Consider the following 25,240-nt stretch of genomic DNA (forward strand, 5'->3'; position numbering starts at 1 on the left):
ATTTTTTAATTATTAGAGTGATTGATTTTAGATAGAGTTGTATATATTACTAATTAATCAAAATGTCTACGTGACACCTAATTAATTATATACATGACAATCGATTTTTTAATTCAAAAATAAATTAGAAATCTTATTTTTCATTGGCCGAAACCATTAGTAATCCTACGTGCGCTCTAATATTTCGGCAAATATAAAAAAATTAGATTAGATAGATTACATTGAAAAACGTGTAAAAAAATTGTGTCATCAAAATGATAACGAAGGAAGTACGTTTTTAAATATCCATTGACTAGTACACATGAACAAACCCTCGGTGCTGTTATCATCATTAGATCCCATACATTGTCTGCAACACATTTTTACACAATTTGGGTTCAACAAACAAAACCTCTTAGAAAAAAGGTTAACAAGGATCATGGAAGCCGATATTTTCCACAGCACCGACAGTGTTGGATGTACGTCGCTTGTTCAGGGATTGCATCAACACTCTATTTAGCAACTGACTACGGATGTCCATGAACGAACGTATCTTGCTAAACTTGTTTTGGCCATTCATACTCCTTAGAGTACCGGAAAACCCATTGCATTTTTCGTCACTCTTGAATATCGTCTTCTCCTGAGGACAGAACCTAGAACATTCCTCCGTTTTCATATTCGAGATTGCTTCTTCACTATTCAGGTACTCGTAATCAGAATAATAACTGTTTATACATATAATATATATGTACCTTGAAGCCAATCATTGTTTTCGCTCAAGGGCATGTCATCAGAGCATAGTACCCTGCGTGAGTTGGAGGAACTGCAAGGAGACCCATGGGAAGGCGGAGATGAAGAAAGGAAGGGATGGCCATTTCCGTAATCATCTTCGTTAAAGTCAAAACTATGTTGTTGCTGGCTTGTAGGTGAATGTAAATCCTTCCATCCTGGAATTAAAGACGATATCTCATCCTCAATCATATCAGCAATTTCATGTGGCTCCCAGTCTGTTATATCAAGCTCCCTCACCATCTCAATAGCAACTTCCATTGTCGTGTCGTTAATCATGTCAAATGGAAAGTGAATATACCTGACAGAACCTTTACAAAGCAACCCAAGTAAAATATAAATCAGAGTCTCCTATTATGTACAGAAATATTACACAAGTTTCCGCAGTTAAAGACCAAAAAAACACATTAGGCATGACCGATAATAGTTCATGTGCTTCACTGTCTTGCTTTTCTATTTAGCAAATTATAAAATCAATAAAACCATACCATCTATGTCAGAGATCTGCACCTTGAGAGAGAGGGTATTATCTTCAAGGTTCACTGTTCCAGTGATTGCCATGTCAGTTCTACTCATTGATTTGTCAAGCAGAAAAGGCATATTGACAAAAACACCCTTTGGGGAGTATATTTGAAGAGGACGTTCCGGCACTGGCATAAGATCTGCATCTGTAGCCAGAAATGGATCCAGCAGCAGCTCATGGGCTGGTAACCTCTTCGAAACTGTTTCCAAGCATTTTCCAACGAACTGCTGGCCTTCCATATTTTGGATACGGTAAAAAGCTTCAGGCTTCTTTCCCTAATCCACCATTCAAGAAATGGGATTGGGTCACAGGAGGGAAAAATCAAAGCAGGTTTCCAACTGTAAAGATCTTATGAAAACTCACCGATGTCACCTTCTTATAGATTTGAGTTGGGTTTAAGCATTCGCTGTAAGGATATTCAGAAGTAAGCATCTCTAAGACACACATACCAAAGGAATATACATCCACAAGCTCGTTATATTTTTCCTCATATAGTTCTGGTGCCATGAATTCTGGAGTCCCTGTCAACAAATAAAACCCATAAACAATGCAATGAGAAACTGCGCAAAGTCCACACAATCACTACCAAAACAAGTGATGTACAAAGATGCCATCCAATTCATCAGAAGGCGCAGAAGTGTAGCCAAGAACAAAGGTCAAATGAATGTGGAATGAGAAGTATCCTTAACATGGAAAATGGCTAAAGTCGGTTGAAAGTAGGGGTCCATTCACATCACCTCCCCTAACTCCCTTCCTATTGTATCTAATGGAAAAACAGAATTGAGCATCAGATTGACCTATAACACTGTGGGCATGTTGTGAACCACGAAGAATAGCTGCTAACCCCAGATCACCAATCTTCACCAGCCCAAGATGGCCATTAACAAAAATGTTGTCACACTTGAGGTCCCTGTGTATCACTGGAGGATCATGACTGTGCAGATAGACAAGGCCACGAAGGATTTGACGGGCCCAGTTCTTGACAGCTCGTATATCGACTTGCTGATACTTCTGCCTACATCTGTAATCAAAGTGTCATAACACAAAGGCATTAATTCTTGGAATTTAGGCTTTAAATCATTGCTTTACAAGATATGGGGATGGCATGAGTTAGTCCCTGTTTTTGGATGCCTAAACAAATTACTAATACATTTAACTCTTCCTGGTCTCATTATATCCTAAAAGCTTTCTGATGTCATAAATATTGAAAAGAATCCAGAAACACTAAGATACCACAACAATATAATTAAGTAATTTTACAACATTTAATTAAAAACCACCATTTCACAACATTTATTGGATCATGTAAATTTAATCAATTTTTCTCCTCCAACACAAGAAGCTTATCTTATTGTAAACGCTTCAATGACGTAAATCATTTACAGAAGTCTTAAAAGAGTTGGTAAATGAAAACGATTAAACGACAAGAAATTTGAACTTAAGATCCACATATTTATCAGATCAAAGAATTGGGGATTACTCTCTTAAAGTGCCGGAGGTGAACATTTCAGTAATAAAATTGAAAGTTCTCCGATCAACGTCTATCCATGAATTGTAAAACTGTATGATGGACTCATGATTAAGGTTCTTCAGCAGATGAACTTCAGAGTAGAGTCTTTGTAATTCACTCGGAGAACGGAAAACATCATTCAACATCACTTGGCCCCACGCTACCTCCATTCCAAGCACCTCATCAAATGCTTTGTAGACAGTCTTCATGGCTCCTTTGCCAAGAATTTCTCTAAACTGTCAGTGTTTTAACAACCAACATATTTTAATTAAACTACCAATAAAGCTACTAATCGAATGATGTATAGCTTCACACACAAAGACTATCAGTACAACTCCTTAGTCACATATAGTACAACAGAAACAGCAACAATATACAATACAATATATAAGAACTTACTACATATGATAAGTGCATGTCAAATATGCAGAACACAATACACCTCGTTCAACAAACCAAACTATTTCTCATTTTATTAAAAAAAGTACTACATATTTGACATGCAAACTGCAGTGGCAGAAAACAAAGATAAATACAAAGGAAAGGTCCTTGTCCTTCTATAAGAGCACTAGCCTGCTTCCGCCAATACATGGGATATTATTCTGCTATTGGTGTCAATCGGACTAATCAAAACGGATAAGCTTGAAATTCTTTTGCAAAGATTCGAAATTAAACTTAATCATGCTAGTTAATTCTTTCGTGTTGGTTTAGGTTAAAGGCATCCATTTATCAATTGACTTCAAACACATACATTCACACCAATAGTAAAGCGACTCTGTATTATTTATTCCAAGAAGGCATTGTCATAATCTAATCCCATATCAGCAGCAAAATAGACAAGCAACAACCAAATACAATTTAAATTGATGATTGAGACTTCAAACCTTTAAAAAAAAAATCTCAAGCAACCATCCATGGGTACGCCATACATTATATCATCTTCTTAAAGTCAAACCTATCACCTACTTCAAGTTGTCTCAAGTAAAAAATATTTAACTAAAGAAACTTACTCCCTCTTTTCCTCAAAGTTCTACCCACTTCTCATTTTCATCCATTCAATAAAATTCTACTCACTTTCTTCTTACGATTCCTATCCATCTTATATCATCTTACGATTCCTATGAAACTTATGCCATCTTACGATCCAATGGAACGTATATCAATGAACATGGTAAGGCAATCCTAAGTTACTAGTAAAACTCAAAAGTATACAATACAAGAAACAATCTCCAATCCAAAATTGATACAAAAAATCGAATATGATAAAAGAACGCAATTTGCGACCTTTAAGCCGTATCACAATGATGACATGGCATGCTTATGTGTCACGAACGTAATTGAAAACTAAAACATTTAACTTATATAACTTATTATACATCTTATAAAACAAAAGTAAGAAAATCTTAATAGTCTAATATATTTTTTATATATATAAAGGGGAGTTTTTTTTTATGGAGAGCATTCGGAACGCGATTTCCATGTCATCAAACAATAATATTATTTTAGATTTACTTAAAAAATAAAAATAGATAAATAAAAGACCCGGTAAAAGATAATAGAGATAAAGATAAACAAAACTCAGTAAAAGATAATAAGAGAAAAATAATCTATCTAATATATATATATAAAGGAGACATATTTGCTTAAATATTAGAGCGCCACTAAGGATTACTAATGGTTTCGGCCAATAAAAAATAAATTTTCTAATTTATTTTTGAATTAAAAAAATCGAGTGCCATGTAGATAATTAATTAGGTGCCACATAGATTTTTAAATTAATTAATTAATTACTAATATATACAATTCCATCCAAAATCAAACGCTCTAATAATTAAAAAATAAATCTAAAATAAAATTCATCCATAATCAAACACTAATCTAAAATAAAATTCAATCCAAAATCAAACATTAATCCAACATTAGAGCGCCACGTAGGAAATCTAATGGTTTCGGCCAATGAAAAATAAGACTTCAAAATTATTTTTGAATTAAAAAGTCGAATGCCACGTAGATAAATAATTCGGTGCCATGTAAATATTTTTATTAATTAATTATTAATATTTTTTATATACAATTTCATCCAAAATCAAACACTATAATAATTAAAAAATAAATCTAAAATGAAATTCAATCCAAAAAAAAAAAACAATCTAATCTAATATATAAAGTATAGCAGTTGATATATATATATATATATATATATATATATATATATATATATATATATATATATATATATATATATATAATATATATATATATATATATATATATATATATATATATATATAATATATATATATATATATATATATATTATATATATATATATATATATATATATATATATATATATATGAATTTTATTTTAATGTAACAATTTAATAGAAACCGTGCATCGCACGGGCTAAAATCTAGTAATAGATAATAAAGACTCAGTAAAAGATAATAAGAAATAAAGATAAATAAAACTCAGTAAAAGATAATACGAGAAAAATAAAAATAGATAATAAAGAACCAGTAAAAGATAATAAGAAATAAAGATAAATAAAACTCAGTAAAAGATAATAAGAGAAAAACACCAGGTAAAATATAATACTCCGTAAGAGATAAATTTTGCTAGGAAGTAAAAGGATAAATAAGACTCAGTAAAAGATAATAAGAGAAAAAATAATAATATATAAACAAAGACCGTAAACGAGAATAAGAGATACTTCCTTCGTATTTATTTAAGGGATACACTTTCCTTTTCCAGCCGTATTTATTTAAGAGATACACTTGCCATTTTTAGTAACTTATCAACCCCAGCATCTAATTAAATAGTCTATCCAATATATCTTATGTCCCATCACCCTATTAAACAAATAATTTCTAAACTACACCCCACCTCCAACCCTTAAAATGACATGGTTCCCACTTGTTTTACTTATTAAAATATCTACCAAAACCCACTTGTTTTATTACTTTATTTCATTCCATTCTTCTTCTTAATACCCGTGCCCGGCCAAGTGTATCTCTTAAATAAATACGGAGGGAGTAAATTTTCAAAGAATTTAATAGATAAATAAAGACCCGTTAAAACTGGTATACTCATTGATTATAAAAACAATCATGGTTCTAACTATCGCTTAAAGTTGAAAAAAAAATCTCATACAAAAATGAATTTAATCCGTGCATCGCACGTGCTTTAAATCTAGTATAATAAATATTTGTGTCCTTTTTTGTATCCACTAATTTAGTTACATAATTTTATAGTAAAATATTATAATAGTAAAAATATTTTGATGACGCATAGTCTACGTAGCGTCTATATATATCAATTTAAAATCCGACACGTGGGATTGCGACACCTAAGAGCATGAATAAGGAGAGTCTGGGACTCTTAAGGAGAGAAAAAAAATAAGAGCCAGCTCTCAGGTGAGTGGGTGGCTCTTAATTAGAGTTTGTAAGATAAAATTCCAAAATAAGAGTTAAGGGACTCTTATTTTGGGTTTGTTTTTAGGTGGCATATGTGAGAAATTAAAAGTTCATTTAGAGTCTTCCCTTATTGTTGCTTTAATATTGTCATCATTTGCGAGCTTCATCACCCAAAAAAATTCTCCTACCAAACAACCTGTTTGCCACCCTTAAAAACACAAGAACATAATTCAAACCCACAACATCAAAACAATAGTTCCAATGCACACACACAAAATCAAGTGCCAAAAATTATTCATTCACATGACATTATTTGAAAAGCGTAATAAATTGCAAATTTGCAATCTATCTATACTAATATATTAAAAGGCGTTTATAAGAACGTGTATGTGCCACGTAAATCCCTCCTTATTACGCCACATCACCACTACTAAGTATCATGACATGTAGTTGACAATCAAAAAGCATGTAGCAAGGATTGAACACTAGACGTCTTGAATTAAAAGTTACCATTCTTACCATCTTAGCTAGCCACAATGATGTTATATTTTTCTATTTAAATAATAAATAGAACCTTTTTAAAATAAATAATAATGAATTAAAGGGGAAAAAACAAAAGGGAATTAATTACTTAACTTATAAATGTACAATTATTCTCTTTTCAACTTAAGCTTGAAAAATTTAAAAACTTAGGGTAATGGAGTGTAATTATGATTGTGGAAGAGGAAAACATTGACAAGAGTATAATAATCAACTAATCATGAAGAAGAGAACTCGACTTTGTTTTAATTTTCGGATATGGGAAGGAAGCTTGTTGATCGGCCACTGATCTTGCATGGAAATTAGATAATAGCACCACATACGCACATATTTAAAATAAGTAAATCCCACTAAAAGTAAAACCCGGAGCAACGCCCGGGCCACAAACTAGTTTTAATTGAAATAACGAGGAACTTACACGTCCGTAACGACCAGATGGATCAACTTCAACATATTTCATCTGAGAATTTGCTCCTCCAATTTGAGTCCTAACCCTCATATTGTGCATCATTTCACACAATCAACTATTTTGTATAGCTTTGTATTTATGTATCTTAATTAGCTTTTCAGGGTAAAACAAAAACAGAAAAACAAGTTGAGCAAACACTAGAAAATCCGGGTTTTTCTTTCGTGAAATTCAAAGAAGAAAACGCCCAACCAAAACCAGAAAAGCGTCGAATATTTGATTCTTAGCAATATTTTAGCCATTTTTTCCACTAATGAAGGTGAGTAATTGTATCTCTTAGTACTAATTTTATGACTCAAGTTCAAAGAACCCAATACATAAAATGCGAAAAATTAACGCGAATTTATCGTCAGAAATCAAAAGGGTTTTGTGGGTTTATACTAATTTCTGCAGAAATTTTTGACACTTTGAAAATTTGGAATTCTGAACTTGAAAAATCTACGGCCTCGATTAAACAGTGTCATTTTCGATTTGCCGAAAAACCCAAAATTATAAATAATTAAAATTCCGAATTTTGAGGAATGATTTACAAGAAATTTGCGTGATTGTTTAAGAATTTGGAAGAGTTTAGAGCAGAAAGATGAACAAAGCGGTGTTTATAGAAAACCGGAAAGCATATAGTGGCACGTTGGCACTGTGTGGGCCCTTTCTAACGTCTGTCGGATGTGGATCCCCAAATTAAATATTGGGGCTGAACTTGATACGGAGAACCCGTGTTCCCGCAGCAACAATTGGGAGGAGCTGAAACCTAACCACCCAGAACTCGCCCGAAAATGGATTAACCCTAAGGATGAACCGGGTGCTAACACTAAAAAAAATATTGGCGGTGAATATATTTTTACTGCGTATAATTGTTTGAAGAAAAAAACGTTACTTGACCGGACACGGTATTAAGGAAGAATAATTAAATGAAATAAAATAATAAAGCACATGATGGTCAAAGGCCGAAAAACTAAAATCAATGCCGAAAAGTGGCTTCAGGTTATCTCTTGCAAATAATTTTAAATTTAAGGTCTCATTCCTCCAAAAAAAAGTTATACAAGGTCATTTTCTCACATTCTGAACTATAAAAAGTCATTTTGAAAACTTTGTACTTCTCAATTTGAATTTTTTACTTATTTAATTTGAGTTCAATGCTTTGTCGGAGGAATGTAATTGATTTCCATGCCTTCTCCAAATGTTTGCCCTATGTGTGATTGGGATTGATCTTTGGACATGAATTATGATAGATTCAATGTTGTATATTTTGTTACAATTCATGGACCATACCTTTTATATACTTTTTACTTGCAAGTCAACGTCGATAATTGTTGGAGGAAAAAAAAAACCAATATATGAGAGATGCTATCATTATGTTGATATGTTGTCAAGGATCTCCTATATTTTTTTTCCGTGTTTTGTGTTCACTACTTCACTGTCTAGATTGACCGACATTGTTGTGTTAACAAAATACATGAATTGTGGAAGTTAATACAGTTTGATAGTGACAATTGCAATACTTTCAGCAGCTACCCACAACTAACACGAGAGACATTGACTCTTGAATTTAAGCAAATCACACTTTGATACTTTTTCATTCTAAACTTCTATGCGGAGATTAACCCTGTAACAAAAATACGTGATCTATATTCTTAATTCAATTGTACGTAATTTGTTACTTAAATGTGTTGCAATGTCATTCGTAAAATACTATTTGGCCGATGGAAAAGTTAGAAAATGAAATTGTTGTGAATGTACCATATAACATATATTGCTACCACTAATATACTTCTTATACAAAAATAAATGTCCTTACTTTACCTTATGCACAACCCGTGCATCGTACGAGCCAAAACAACTAGTTTAATTAATAATGATATCACTAATGATTAATACGTCACTAAATTAACTAATAACGATTGATGAGTCACTAATAAGGCTGGAGTTGTTGTACGTGATGATAAGGGTACTATGTTAGTGACTGCAACAAAGAAGGTTGAAGCAACATCTCCGGAGGTGACTGAGGCTATGGCGGTACGGTATGGACTTCAGATCGCAAGAAGATTGGGCTACACTCGCGTTTGGGTGGAATATGATGCTATTAACGTAGTTCAAGTTGTTCGGGATGCACCAAAAGGATACTTTCCCGTTCACTTAATATACGAAGATATCAAGAAAGATAGCTTATGGTTTGATGTCTTTGACTTATTTCATGACAGATGAGCTTGTAATATGATAGTTCACTTAGTGGCAAGGTGAGATACTGGTAGTAACAATGAGCATGTTTGTATTGGAATGTTTCCTCAAAGTTTCACAACTTTGGTGGAAATTGATTTAACTTAATAAAATGCCGCTCTATCTTTCCCTAAAAAAAAATTAATTTGATTATAGACTTAAAATAACAATGCTATGAGAAATAAATGTAGATGGAGTTTGGATGAAGTAGGAGAGGAAATATTTTTGGTTTTTGATCATCATGCTCAAATATTGTTAATTATGAATTTGGTGTTGCAGAGAAAAAAAAATATTATATTTTATTGGCTTAATTAAAGTCCAAATTTTTGGTGTTTAATAAACATGATCTAGGTGTTAACCATGGAAGAACGGACACGTATCTCTCGGTCTCTCCCTCTATTTGTAACTGCTTTTTTTTAAAGGTTAATGCTCATTTGATAAGGAAATGATATTGTCTTCAATAAATGATACTCCCTCCGTTTCTTTTTGTTTGTTACGTATTTTTTTAGGGTGTTTCACAATGTTTGTTACGTAGGAGAATCTTTCCTTTTATAAACTTATTTTACTATCATTTTTTGTGCTAGCTTTTAATTTTAATTGGTTCAATTTTTTCAACTCATTAAATTTCTTTATAATTTCTCAAGTATGTTGAGTTAGCAATCTTTGTGCTTTTCCATTATTGGTTCATTTTGATAAATAAAAAAATCTTATTGGTTATTGTAATGATTAGTAGATTGAGGTTTTACTTTGGTTTATTTTTTAATAAAAAAGAAAAAGAATCTTTATTATACGTTAATAAACGTGCAAATATCCAAACGTAACAAACGAAAAGAAACGAAGGAGTACTCCGCATGAGGTTAATGGTTTTGGATCCTCTAGAGTTCTAAAATAACGAGTCCGGATCCTCTAGAGTTTTAATAAAACTCTACAAGGTAGAGTTGTATCTTAACCATACATTTTAAAATCAATGGCTCATGTTGATGAGAAAAAAATAGGGGGGATTTTGGAAAGATAATATATGAACCATTGATTGTTGATATGCTCAAACTCTATCTTTCAAAATCATCATTTATATTTTCAAAAATATTATCTTAATGTTTTTGACATATTCATTGATTTGATTTAATTTTATTTGGATCAATTTGTCTCAGTAGATTGACATGACAACAAATTATATTGGTTGGAGAATTTAAAAATCAAAATATTTCTCTACCTACGTTAAGCTTATGTGCAACTCTACGGTCTCATTCTATCTTGACTGTATTTTATTGATTTCAATAGAAATGACATACAAGTCTCTGTTCCTGAGAACCGTCCTAGCCTAATTGTTAACCTAAGTGAACATAAACGATTTTCGATGCTCTCTCAGGAAAACAAGACGTTATCAATGGTTTAGAACTCTTACAATTGGCAGTGGCAGAGCCAGAAATTTTTTTTGGTGTCGGCAGTGGCGTTCTCAGGATTTTTAGAGTGTTGTGTCTGGTTATCTTCCACAACACACAATATATTACTAAAGAAATGCATCGTTCTAAAATTAATCAATATTCATATTAAAATCGTACAAACTTATTACAATTATTCTCTACGGTTTTCCTATGTGTGGTGAAAACTGAAAAGAATAACTTAAAATTCAAAACTCTAAGAAACCAGTTGTTTCTAAAGACTGGTCTCTGAGGATTGTCCCTATAGTTTTTCAAAATTCTAAGAGACCGGTTATTTCTAAAGGACCTAATAACAGGTCTCTTAACCCTCAAGTATAAGTTTTTTCCCAATTTTTTTGGGGGTCCATCGCACCTACTTGGCTCCGCCACTGACAATGGTAAGGGAGGAGGCAGAGAAACTATCCGCACTTGATGTTAGTGTAATACTTCCTCCATTCTTTATTAAATGACACAATTTTTTTGTCACGTTTGTCAATGCAATATTTCAACCATTAATACCTTTTATTATCAATGGTTAAAAATTATAAAAGTTTGATATTATAAAACTATAGGATGAGACGATTATAACAAGACCCCACATGACTATATTTTTTGTTAAGTATAAATCACAATTGATGGTCAAAGTATATTATATGAATAGTGCCAAAAGTACAATTGTGTCATTTAAAAAAGAATGAAGGAAGTATCATTCAAGCATACCAAAGGATTGAGGTATGAAATCTATAATAATGCTCCTAACTGTTAAAAATTAGGTGCGAGAGACTTGCTGGGTATAATAATATTTTGATTAGGGACAAATATATGAATTATAAAATGGGTCCAAAATATAAAACATAGAAGCCACACACATTTCACAAACTAAAATAACGGTTATTTCATAACGTAAAATAATACTCCTTCTATATTTATTTAAGAGATACACTTAGTCGGACACGGATATTAAGAAAAAGAATTGATAAAAATAAAATAATAAAGCAAGTGGAGTTGGGTAGATATTTTAATAAGTAAACAAGTAGGGACCATGTCATTTTGGGGGGTGGGAGGTGATGTGAGGTGATTTTGGGGGGTTTATGAAAGATCTCCATTTATAGAAACGATGCAAGTATTAAGGGACGGCTCGAAAAGGAAAGCGATGCGAGTATTAAGGACGAAGAGAGTATTTGTTTAATAGGATGGTGGGTCATAGGATACATTAGATGTATTATTTAATTAGATGGTGGAGTTGATAAGTTACTAAAAATGGAAAGTGTATCTCTTAAATAAGTACGGCCGGAAAAGACAAGTGTATCCCTTAAATAAATACGGAGGGAGTACTAATTATAATACAGAGTATAAAAAAATAAAAATACAATTGTCCGCGATGAATTTTTTTTTTGGTGCAAACGAGCCACAAGGACGGGGATGAGAATCGACCCCATGATCACTTGGAACCGGAATGACAGCTCTAACCAACTGAGCTATCCCCCCACTCTCTGATTTGACATTCATCGTAAAGCGCTACTCGTGTTATTAGTTTTTTTAAGACGATTTGTTATTAGTTATCTTCTCACAATCTCATTGTATAAATCAACCAAACAACATTTACTCAGTAATAAATAACTACTCCGTGAAAAAAATGATCCAATTTATAAAAATACATAAAACTATTAATTGTATAAAACCAATTGTATGTTGGTTCAGTGGTGATTGGGATTGAACATGGTAAGGAGGACTGCGTGTTCGATCCCCCGCAACAACAATTGGGAGGGGACTTAAACCTATCCACCCAAAACTTGCCCCGAATCCGAATTAACCCTAAGGGTGAACCGGATAGTAACACACCCCAAAAAAAAAAAAAAAAAAAAACTAAAATTTTCTAGATTAACATTTAAACGGTAATCAAGATCGTTTAGACGGTGTTTCATGTGTGTCACAAGTGTCCAATCCACTAGTATACCTTGGAGTATCCATCAACCTTTGAAGTTAAAGATTAACAGTTTCGGGTAGAGGTTGAGTTGCTTGAAGATTTGTGGCTTATGGTGTTGCTTAAGAGAGGATTAGGTGGTTGTATTTGTAGTAGTATATATCAAACAAACTATACTGTGTTGTTTCTTGAGTGTATGTATGCATTGGTGATTTATTGGACCAATTGATTTCCCTAATAAAAAGTATAAATGGATCAATGATTAACATGTGTTTAGTGCTGGACCAATACTTAACATCAGAATGTAGTCATGACTCACGAATCTGAATATCAAATATAGGGAGAAAAAACAGCTGGAAATGTTATTTTGAACATTTCACCAAACTTTGAACAAACAAAAATACAAGAGATTTATTCAGAATACAAGTATTGTAAATCTAAATTGTCCGAAAAAAAGACAGGGGAAGTGGCACCCAAACTCACAGCTATCAACAAAATGCTCAAAGGATTTGTAAACACTAAACAGTAGTATTCCAACTTCAAAAAAGAATACACTCCTTTGATATATGAAGTTACACTAAACATCTACAAGATTTGCATTTCAAAATTTATCTACAAATGCAACAAGGATTACCAAAAAAGAACGGCGTTAGTATCATCAACTAGGTTCCTATGAGTAATATAGCTCCTTAACTGTGGGCTATAAAGCTTAACGTAATCCAACACAACTTTGTAAAATGTACAAAACTGCCTCTAAACCCTTTGCTATCTGATTTCAAGCTTTTAGCTACGCCTCTCTCAAATAGACAAAGGTGGGAAGTCCTCGTCATCTTTAAGGTGGTAAGCCTGCAGAGAGAGCCTAAAAGTTCCAACACAGGAAAAAAGTTAATAATATAAACACCGAGCGACTGCCTAGAAGAACTTGTTTGGTATCACTCCTAGACCTAGTTTTTGATTTTGAAACATGTATGATATAAGTTGTATTTTGAACTTAGTATTAGTTATATCTTTCCTTCGTTCCTTAAATACTTCATCATGGTTGACTTTACACTCTCCAACATCACTTTGACTCTTAATATCTCGAATTACATGTAAGTAAAAATTATAAGTTGATATTTAGAAAATATATATCGATAGAATCTAACAAAATCACACATGACTACAATTTTTCTTACGTATGAATCCCAAAAGATGACCAAAAGTCTAGCGTAAAAAACCAAATGGCGTGATATTAAGGAACGGAGGAAGTCATATATTTATGCTGATAATGTAAATTAAGGACATTGGCAACCAAAAAAATTCTATTATACACCTGGTGTACCATGCACATGGTACAACCAAGGCTATTTCTTTGATTAATTGTCCATTTGGGGGAAGACCAAGTAAGCAAAGAAAAAGCCTTGGTTGTATTTTGCTCAAGGTACACAAATTAGAAGGAACACTCGGTTGCATGTAGAGCTACATGCAACCAGGTCGTTTTGTAACTTTTTAACCCCTCAAGAAGCACAAATTTTAGTTGAAAAACTCATTTTACGGTTTAAAAGCATATTTTTACGATTAAAAGCATATTTTACAATTTCAACGTATATGTTTTTTCGAATACTAAGTACCATGAATGCTTTGTAAAACTGGCAACAATAAGAAACATGGCCTAAGTCCATCTTATTGAAAGAGAATCAAGTACCTGTCATCATTCACAACAAACACAGACTCCCCATTTTGGCTTCCAGGAGAGGGGACTGAATCGAGCGGCCCGCAACTCTCTGTCTCTTGGAAGGCGGCTTCCAATGGAGGGTTCCCGGGAGCAACAAAATCAATGGCCTTCTCAGAAGTATGAGAAAATCCATTGACTTCTTTGTAGACCTTTCCCCTAGGTGATATTTCAAATGAATCTGAAGACTTGGGCCTCCCAACACCATGAGGTCCATGACGACCAGGAGATTGTACATGTGGGTTTCTATCTAAATATCCTGGACCTCGACCATTGGTCCTAGGAGACTTCAATTGTCCCTGAGACTTCCCTTTTAAGTAGGGCCTTTCTCTGTATGAGTGATGATTCTGCAAAATGATAGAAACAAGATCAATTTCAACAAGCACAGAAAATTGAATAGACATACTGTGTATACCGTGATGGGAAATCAAACTAACATATACAAGATAAAACTATCTAACAGGCATACTGTGTATACCGTGATGGGAAAATAAGTTCCAGTTCCTCGAGCTTTTGTCATCTCATCCACATTAAAAGCACCATGTACTACAGGAGAATTCATGGGAAAGAAGGGAGGTCTTGAGACATTCATTTGAGGGACGACATCCCGCCTGAACTGCACCGACTGACGTACAGCATCCCATGGATTTTTTGGTTGGAACATGGGAGGCAGGGTCAGATGAATTGGCGGGGTTGTCATTTGCAACCCATGATCGTACCACCATCGTCCATATCCCAAATTTTCAAGATGACTGTCAACATCCCCCGAGAGATCAGGATGGATTTTCACTGTTTCGTGATTTCCAGCTGTCAAGGAATGACTATTACGATAAACAGAATGTGAATTCCGGAAGCAGTTTGCATTTGCATTTGCATTTGCATTCATGGATGAATAACTAGAGTTGGAGTCCAGAATATTGCACAAATGACTATTTTCCTGCTCCCCAGATGTGAAATTTCTACCATCATGACATGTGTGTGGTCTCCCGTTAACCTTTCTACCGAGAGTGAAAAGAGAAGACTCTGTGGGTTGCTCGTCACCCAAATCTCCATTTTCCATCTTTCCATTCTCTAAGGGATGTGAAAGAATAAGACTAGGTGCATGATCTACGTTCTGTAATGGAGATTCTTTATCCTCTTCTAAATATGCGGAAGGTTTATCACTGTGTTCTGTTATTCTAAGATCCTGAATCCCGTATGTGGAATGATGAATAGCATCATCAGAACCGTGGCTTGCAGAAGCAGGAAGTTCATCTTCAGAATACTGAGCTTCTGGTAAAGTTCTAAAGGGAACTGCTCCGTCTATACCTCTATGATGTTCAATTTCAGTTCCCTCCAAATAAGCTCCAGGCTTTCTAAAGCTACTAACTACACCGTGTCTTGTTTCCCTAGAACCTAAACTATATTCAGAGGATTGGTTACTGAAATCGACAGATATTTCTTCAACAACACAAGTATCATCTAAACTAGACTCAGCTTCAGATATGAACCTCTCAGGGACAAACCCATTGCACCCAGATGTTAGCAGAAGGTCCTGAACATCAGGCCTCTGTCCTTTTCCATGTCTATCCAGTGTGTTAGTAAAAAACTTACGAACTTCTTCAGCTATGCTTTCCTCAGGCTGCAACAAAATCTGACCAAGTTTCCGAGCTCCGTATGAGAAAGCGCTCCTTATGCGGAAGAAGTTCCCTGTACACAAATAAGCAGCTAGTGTCAAATTACAGAGAATCGAAAAAGGGAGACAGAATCCAGATACACAATTTATGAAGAATTTCAGAATGCTCATCCCAACTACTCCAGATATGCCGAACTACCAAAGCAGCCCCTCAATATGAAGTCATCACTATGACTTTCATGCATGCACTTGCATGTTAATGTGTATCACAGGTCGTAGAGTTTTACAGTTTATCCTCTCAAATTAGTACTTTGTTGTAGCCCATACAGATTACAGATTAACCCTACTTGTGTTACAGAACTTGTCAAACAATCCAGGCACTTCAGCCAACCATAAAGGGAGTCAACAAACAGAAAAGAAAAAGACAACAAAAACAGATTAAAAATACATTAATTTTTTAGAGCTTAATAAGAGGTGTAATTTTTCCAGATGCCTAGAACATCTACATGCAAAATTCATCAGCAGACGTTTTTGAATAAAAAGTAGTTAAGGATCTGCAGAAAATGGGATTCAGCAAAATGAAACTATAAAAAAAACACTGAAAGTCTTGTACCTTTACTGACACTGCGGCCGAGATTGTTATTTTCTTTTAGTGGATCAACTATATTAAGATGCTTCTGCATAAATATCCTGTAATTTGTCTCGTTTCCTCTGGAAGGGACTGAGAATTTCTTTACACATTCCCTCATAAATTCATCACTCAACAATAAATCATCCCCGCTGCTTTTTGGACTCTCGGCTGCGTAGTCCAATATATAACAACAATGAGCATTCTAATGACCTAATACATCTGTGGTTAAAAAAAATACGCTTGTGTAACCTTACCCACAATTTCCGGCAACGTTGATACATGGACTGGACCACTTAAGCTCACACACAAATTTTCCCAGTCAAATTTGCTGAAGTAATCCAAAAATTTATGTAGAACCTGAAACAGTCAAACTAATTTAGCATGCACAACAGGGAAGTGCCCTGAATCAACTGTTAATTCATGAATGACTTACTGCCAAAGGGCCACTCAGAGATGAATGGAAGAGATGGAAAATGTACAAAACCAGCGTCTCTAAGGCATATGTAGATATTAAACCATGATGTGCACCCAGTATACGGCTCTCATAATAACACCAGGCCTTAATTAAAATGATACTGCGCTTAAATAGGTGATCTTTGCCAATCAAACGATCAACCTACAAGGAAAGGGATGTAAATGATGCAAATTATGTCACAACAAATTAAGAATCCACTACATGGCATTTAAAATAACAACACAAAAAGGTTATATTATCACCGTATATGTAAATGAGCATCTTGCATTTGAGATTGGATTCTAACTAATTGACATTTCCTCATAGAAGTATGCAAAACTAGTTTCATCCTCAATATTGCAGAAAATATACACCTTGAAACACAAACGGTGGATTCTAGATGTTTCACCTAATCTTTCAACCAACAAATCGACATCACATGCTAAATTGGAAATGATATTTAAAAATAGAAACCCATCTCATTTACTATGCAAACCATGATAATTTGTTAGTGTTTCTAGGCAGACAATGGTAGCAAAATACATCTATGTTACCACAAATTTTGTTTCACTAACCACCATAGCATCGAGGTACCCATCAAAGAGGTCTTTAGGATGGGTAAGATGTAAGCAACCTTATCCCAGTACAACAAAGTGTCCAACAGCATGTAGCACAGAAACGGGATGCGGGAAATGCAGAAACGTAGAATTAGAATTTTCATAAAATTACCATCTACAAAATGCGGAAATGCAAAAACTTAACCAATTAATCTTTGCTTAGAAATCCAAATTTCCTTTGTTTGCTTTCAACAAATATTGTAATGAGGAGGGTAATAAATTAGTTTGATTAATGCAAAGAGATTTTAGAAATAAAAAGGTCATTTTGTGACACTAAGTTTCCTCGACGGGTGAAAACTTCCTGTTCATTCAGAGAAAGTGTTACCCCCCTCAGTTTCCTTGAGTTCCCAAGCTTCGGAAACGGGAAAAGTGACTTCATGGGAATTTCTGTACATAAGCGACTTCCAAGGACCGTCAAAAGAAAAAAAAATTGATTAACTTTTCAATTAGAGAAAATAGGATGTCTTGAAAGATGGAACCCCAAAAATACTCTTTTCACAACAAATATTCATGAACAACTCTCCATATCCATAAGATATTAAAAATCTCAAAGGTTAAGAAAAACAGACCTCCTCAAGAAAACAAAGCGCGCACAATCCTCCTATCTGATTAAACGATATGTCTACAACAATATTCTGTACCAGGCATTTTACAAGTTTAACCTGCAATCAGAAATTCCAAATCATAAACAAACTGCGTATAAAACAAGAAGCAAAGGGTATCAGAAGTTCTAGTACAGCAGGAACAGAAATTTGAGGTTAAAGTTGAAGTTAAAGGACTCCTCAAAATCACATGTCACATGTTGCTAATGTAGGTCTGACTAGCATCCATAAAAACTCTGCTGCAAATTTTCAAACTTCTTACACTTAGCATTTTCAGTATTGCCTTTGCTGTTGACACAGCCTAAACTACTTCTTTTTCTAAGGGAAGTTCTAATAACAGTATTACAAATTATTATTGAGTAAATATAGGTTTCTAATCCTACAATCTTTATCACTACAAAATCATATTATGAAAACACTTCTTATTTCTTTTATAGTTATGATTACAATCCTTCATCACAACAATGACGCATATATATAGATATGGTAACAACTGCGGGAAGGCCTTAATGTAAGCTCAAGTAGAGAGAAGGGGAAGAAAAGGATATGCAAGCTCTTGATCCTTTAGTGCTGCTAAAAAAATGGAATGTCAAGACAGCAAAAAATTATGAAATTTAGTCCTGGAATGTCTATCTTCAGAGAAGTGACACTTCACATTGGGGAATTATTCTCCATTCCAACCAAATACAGTCCTAATAGGTCCCACTTATCCCCACGGCTCCACTAACTCCGCCCACTTACTTCGTGATTATTTATCCTCATATTCCCTACAAAATGGGATCCACTTAACCTTTCAAATCTACTAACTCACATTTTTTATATAATGCGTGCACCTTTTCCTTGATTCTCTCCAGATTCTACGTAGCAACATCAACATGAAACGAAGGAGACTTATCAGTAGGTGTTGTCGCGATAACCAGAAATGACACAATTTCATGTGTCTGAGTGTGTGCGTGTGTGTGTGTGCGTGTGTGTGTGTGTGTGTGTGTGTGTGTGTGTGTGTGTGTGAGAGAGAGAGAGAGAGAGAGAGAGAAAGAGAGTTGCATTTTTATCACCATGAAGCAAATGATGAACAAGTAGCCCTCAAATCCTCCATTTCCTTTTTTATTTTACTTTTACTTCATTTAAAACATATAATCTTCATATTAGTTGAGAACCATGGATCATGACGAATACAAGAAAGAGAAGGCATGATAATTATCAGAACATTAAAGTTTTACCCCTACATAAAGCCAAAAAGGATCGAAATATTAAAGGATTGCATATGTGCACAAGACACAATGATAAAAATAAGTAAACAGCCAGGGATTAAAATCCTCAAATACTAAAAGTAGGGATATGATTGAAATATGGTAAGTTATTGAGCAAACTAAACAACTGATTTACCAGAGCCAACATTCCCACTTTTTGTTCCTGTAATAAATTCTAATAGGAAAAAGACCAAAGGGTATAGCTTTACTCAATGCATTGTACAAATCATTACATCTATTTCCTAGAAAGCATACAAAATATATCAATTTTCATGGACAAAGAAAAAGTCATAAAAAAATATCTAGGTTAGAAGATAGACCTCTGCACGAATATATTGCACATCCTTTACAACGAATTCAGAAGCAGGGTTATGATCTTCTGCTTCTAGGACAGAGAATACATCTTTTGCAAACGCTTCCTCTAGATTAAAACCACAAAACGCAGTAAGATCAATGTCACCATCAGGAAGATAAGTCTTCAATGGTACTGATCCGAAAGGAAAAATCTGACAGTATCAAAAAGCAGATGTTAGCTTTAGTTCACAGTGACAATTTTCTAACATAGTGCTCAAATTAAAAGCACGCAAAATATGCTCCTTCCAAGTGAAGAACCATACAATAGAAACAATAAAACATAAAGCTTCTTGTTCAATCATGACATTCTCCACCCTTCCTTTAGCTTCTTTTATTCTTTATTTTTAGGTTATGGTAAGAATGAAGTCGAACCTATGGCCTCCATTACAGCTCCAACCTGTATCATCCTTTCCCAAGAAAGTAAGAAAAGTATGCTCATGCACTCAAGTAAGGCTTTGTTCTGTTCACTTTATTTCCACTTATATCAGAAAAAATAAGTTCAGATAAGATAAGTTCAGGAAAAATAAGGGTTGACCAAGTACAACTTATAACTAAAATATGTTTTGATAAGTTCAGATAAATTCAGATACGTTCAGTTAAGTTCAAATAAGTTCACATAAGATAAGTTCAGGAAAAATAAGTGAAAATCAGGTGAATAGAACGCACTCTAAATGTAAAGGCATAAATATGTAGATTAGCTGCAAAAATCTGCATCTTTGCATCTCTAAAGCAATGGTATTTCCTCATTTCTTGAGAAAATCATAAATCAATTGCACTGGCAGCCATTAGCATCTCGATTTCTCAATTATTACATTGACCTTCAACATTTGTGTTACATATATTACCCATCCTACACATAATCTTTTGATTTGTTAGAATTTAATTTCCCAAATGACTTTCTTACCGCTAGTGCTTAAGTTTGTATTGATCCTTTTTTTATTATGTTGTCCTTCCCAATCTAATTCCACTTCTCAAATTTAAGCTTTCCAAAATGGCTCTCACCCTTATCTATACAATCAGCATATAATATAGATTGTACGCAGTAACAAGCTTTTAGCCCTAAAGGCCCTAATAATGGTCAACCCATCTGAGCAATTAACATTCACCAAATCGCCACACTACAAACTGTAGCAGGAATCTAACTACGAAAAAGAGTATAATTAATTGCCTCTTCTTTAGATGTAGGACAAACAGGGAAGTTTCTTTATTTTTCTCATTACCGGCTCACCCTTCCCACCACCACCAATAAAAGGGAAATGGATGAAGAAAAAGGAATATGCTAAAGAGAATAGTGCAAGCTATCCATGTCACCAAGTTGTCGCCGATGGCCTCCCACACCATCGCATGCAGCAACATGCACATCGCAAGGCAACGCGGTGCACCGCCAAGGGTGGCGACAAGGGCAGCTGCCACAGTTGGCACCCCCAGACAACATGGTGCACCATTGGAAAAGGGGTTGTGGGGCATCGAGGCATCAGGGTGCACCATCATCGAAGCTGGCACTGGGCGCCGTGGAAGCATCACGGGCCATGGGGGCGTGCCAGGGCAGCAGCAGCAGCAAGAAGCTGTCCACCCCTATTGAGGAATATTTTGGATAAGGGATAAATAACACCCACATGGCCACATGACAGTAACGCAACAATGGGTGGACCAAATGAAGTCTGTTGGAGCTATAACTTTGGGTCAGACCGGTTTTGGCCCAATGAAGATGATGGTCTGGACGGAGTTCCTAGTCCAGGCACAAAAGGCCCATTTAGCAGCAGGTCAGTAGGGATGGACCAAGAAGATTCTAAAATGCTCTACGATGTTCTTTGGACTTCTAGCTTGGTTATTTCTTGAACGTTCTAGGTGAGGGAAGAGTCTAGAACCCTTTGTACATATTTTAGGGAGCTTTCTAGAAGTCTCCTCGTATGTACAAGTTCCACGGGAGGTGGGAACATTCTAGAGACTATATAGAGGTTTCCTTGTATATTAGGGTGTAGAATATTGCAGAGTAGAATGTTCGAGGGACTTGGGTGCCTATAAATAGGTTGTCCCATTCATTTGTACATACAACCAACACATGCAATCTTTATCAAGCAATACAAAAACCATTTCCAAACTCTCTCACTTGCTTGCTTACAAATTTTCTTACTTAGCCATTTCGTATCTTGATGCTATAGTTTTCTACCAGTGGCTATAGTTGAACCACCTACTTGGTAAAGCCGAGATTCTGGAGATACACTCTTCAGTATGCAGGAGCAACAATTCATACTCAAAAGATAAATAATTAGTCGGTAAAGGAAGTATCGGTGCTTTTTCCGGAGCACACCTACCAACAATGTTACTATAAGTCTATTATAACTTTTTCCCGCAAAAATTAGAAACATTATTGCACATACTTTCAGACACACTTCTAACACTCCAGTTACACTTAGTATGTTAGAGGATGATAAAGCAAATAGGATGGGTGATTTGGTGTCGTTAAATAGAAAATAAGAAAATTTCTCTTAATCCCTTGAACACAATGGAGAGAAACTGGTCATCTAAATTCTAGTTCAAAGGGGAAAGTGATGGAATGAAAGGTTGGCTCCATTTTTTCTTTCTCGTGACCAGGTGAAAGGAGCAACTATCAGCGCTGTTTTTTTTTTTTTTTTTTTCTCTCAATGACTTTTAAGATTCATGCATTTATGTAGCTATCTTCAAGCAATCTTTCAATACTTTGATGCTTCACATTCGTAAATAATATGATTAGGGAAGGATAATTTAACCAAATTTGTGAAGGATTAAAATTCAAATACAGTAGAAAAACTCCCATCAAACAACAAATGTACATGGCTATTAAGACTTTGATTGATATCCTTTATTACCAAAAAAAAAAAACTCACATTACCCACCATGTTCTCACATACGCACTCTCTTTCCTTTTGATAGAACACTTGGTCATATTGGAACAGGAACATCATATTGGAACAGGAACGCATGTGAGTGACAGTTTGACATTGGTTGTATCCCAAATTAATTACTTCCTTCACATTTGAAAGATTCGAACTAACCACTATAGTATGCACACCATACACGCACACAATGTGTCGGTAATCATGCGCATGATTACTTGTCAAAACAAACTGAAAAACTCTAACGGCCCGTTTGGTAGGCGGTAATAGAAGGGTGGTAATGGTAATGAAATTTTCATTACCATATTATGATCATTTGGCATCCTTAAATGGTAATGCTAAGGAATGAAATCTGGTAATAGAAGTTCTCATTTATGTAATGCTTGGGGAAGAAACACACGTGCACTGTCTTGTAAAAAGTGAAATCCACACTTTGTTACTGCACCTTTTTCTTTCTCTCTCCTCAATTCCTCTCTCCTTTGTGCAAACATCAATGGAGATCATCAATTCACCTTCCTTCATCGCATTTTCTTTCTCTGTTGTTCTCTGCATTTATGTATTCTGGATTTCTTTTGATTTTTATATCATAGATATCCAATATATACACTCCAAACTGTAAGGAATCAATTTGATTTTGATTATTTTCTTCATATCTTCAATCATTTGTTTGTACCTCGTTGGAAGCCATGGTAGATGAAGGATACAAATGATTTTATTTTTTTTCCATTACCATTCTTACTATTCCCATTACCGAACACCAAAGCCAAGATATGAATTTTTTTTCGTCCATTACCATTCTATATTAACACACACCAAACAGTACAATTCAATTACCATATCTCATGTCCATTCCTTCATTCCCCTTGCCATTACCTTATTTCATTCCCATTACTTTATTACCAAGTACCAATCTGGCCGTAAGGGACAGTCAACATCACCTTTTTTCAGCAGATTACAGCGCAATGAACATGCTAACAAATACTTACGTTCACAACTGTGTTAAGCCTTAACAAATCACTCTCCTCCGAATAACCTAGTGTAACAGCCATCGCTGCTCGAAACTACACCATCTCCTTCCTCGAGCGAACAAAGTAATTAACTTCCTATCTAAAACCCTAATCATAATGTAATCATCACTCAACGGTTTTTCCAGCAATCACAAAACATCCAACAAAATGAACAATAATAAACAATCCGCATAAAAATTAAACAGGTACTACTAATTTAGCTCACAAATATTCAAAATGTAGAAAAGAGAAGAAAAAAAATCTTCTGACCTCACAACCAAGATAGCCTTTAAAAAGCCTTTGAACATAATCAACAACATCTCGTCTCCTCTCCTCCGACACAACAGTGGGTTGAACCTGTCGGATTATTTCATCGGTCGCCTGCTCGGCCCGGGCCCACACTTCCGGGCTGAAAGTGGATAGAGAAGATGAAGATGATACCGGAGATTCTTCCAAAACGACACCGTTTGGTTCCCGAAAATCACCCATTCAGTAGCAAACCTTATTTTCCCCAAAAACACAAACAAACCTACAACCTCAAACCCTCCAAAAAAACACAAACCCACAAAAATTCATCGACCCAGGAAAGTGTTTCGATCAAATTCCTGTAATGGGTCAATTAAAAATCGAATTTTTGGATAAGGGTTTGATGCAAAAGACGGAATTATCAACGGAATCGAATCTGGGCACTAGCTCAACATGTCAATTTTTTACCCAGAATTATATAAATCAAATAAAAAAGATCGAATGTCGAATCTGGAAAAATAAAACGAGGCTTAATTTAAATTTTTTGTATTCAAACTTATCAGCAGCAGCAAACAAATCCCATCAATCTGTCTCGATTCTCCTCTTCTCTCTTTCGATCTTTTTCTCTCTCCTCAAAACTTTTTATTTTTTCTTTGGGTTTTAATTTCCTCCGTTGTTGTCTGTGTCTTTGTCTTTGTCTTTGTCTATGTCCCTGTTTAGTGTTTACCTTCTTCTTTCCTCTTCGTCGAATTTTCACACCCCCGTAAATTTTTCTGGTTTTTTTTTATTTTTTTATTTTCTTTTTCAATTGGTATTGTGTCATTGTGTGTATCGGGTCTATAATGTTTTACCCGACACATAAAAAAGTTACCCTTTTACTCCGTATACTTTGATGGGTGTGAAGACTCGTCACCTTAAATGTTTGGAAAAATTACTTTAAATAATCCAACCTTTTGACGATTTTCCGTTAATAATCCAACCTTTGAATTATTATATAATAATCCAACTTATGCACCCCATTAACTTTTGTTGCACCTATTTGACCGGTAACCGGGTAAGAAGGTAACTTTTTTTTCTCTCCTTTCTCTGTTCTT

General features: G+C 34.7%; 2 protein-coding genes across 2 annotated transcripts; both read right to left on the minus strand.

Moving 5' to 3' along the window:
• Positions 1 to 302: 302 nt before the first annotated feature.
• LOC110785142 (probable serine/threonine-protein kinase WNK5) lies at positions 303 to 7,798 on the minus strand. Its single transcript, XM_021989586.2, is given in 7 exon segments — positions 303 to 723; positions 726 to 1,079; positions 1,257 to 1,566; positions 1,655 to 1,812; positions 2,089 to 2,312; positions 2,772 to 3,037; positions 7,177 to 7,798. Coding segments are annotated over 7 exon segments (1,722 nt in total). The 5' UTR covers positions 7,270 to 7,798; the 3' UTR covers positions 303 to 406.
• Positions 7,799 to 13,271: 5,473 nt separating this feature from the next.
• LOC110785143 (uncharacterized) lies at positions 13,272 to 24,851 on the minus strand. The gene is made up of 9 exons (XM_021989587.2): positions 24,171 to 24,851; positions 19,984 to 20,169; positions 18,381 to 18,473; positions 17,174 to 17,356; positions 16,995 to 17,097; positions 16,723 to 16,908; positions 14,973 to 16,183; positions 14,468 to 14,841; positions 13,272 to 13,642 (listed from the first exon to the last, which is right to left on the minus strand). The coding sequence occupies exons 1-9, from the start codon at positions 24,387 to 24,389 to the stop codon at positions 13,582 to 13,584; spliced, it is 2,616 nt and encodes an 871-aa protein (XP_021845279.1). The 5' UTR covers positions 24,390 to 24,851; the 3' UTR covers positions 13,272 to 13,581.
• Between the last annotated feature and the right edge of the window lie 389 nt (positions 24,852 to 25,240).

This window comes from Spinacia oleracea, chromosome 5 (genome assembly GCF_020520425.1).
Source record: "Spinacia oleracea cultivar Varoflay chromosome 5, BTI_SOV_V1, whole genome shotgun sequence".
NCBI classification, from domain to species: Eukaryota; Viridiplantae; Streptophyta; class Magnoliopsida; order Caryophyllales; family Amaranthaceae; genus Spinacia; species Spinacia oleracea.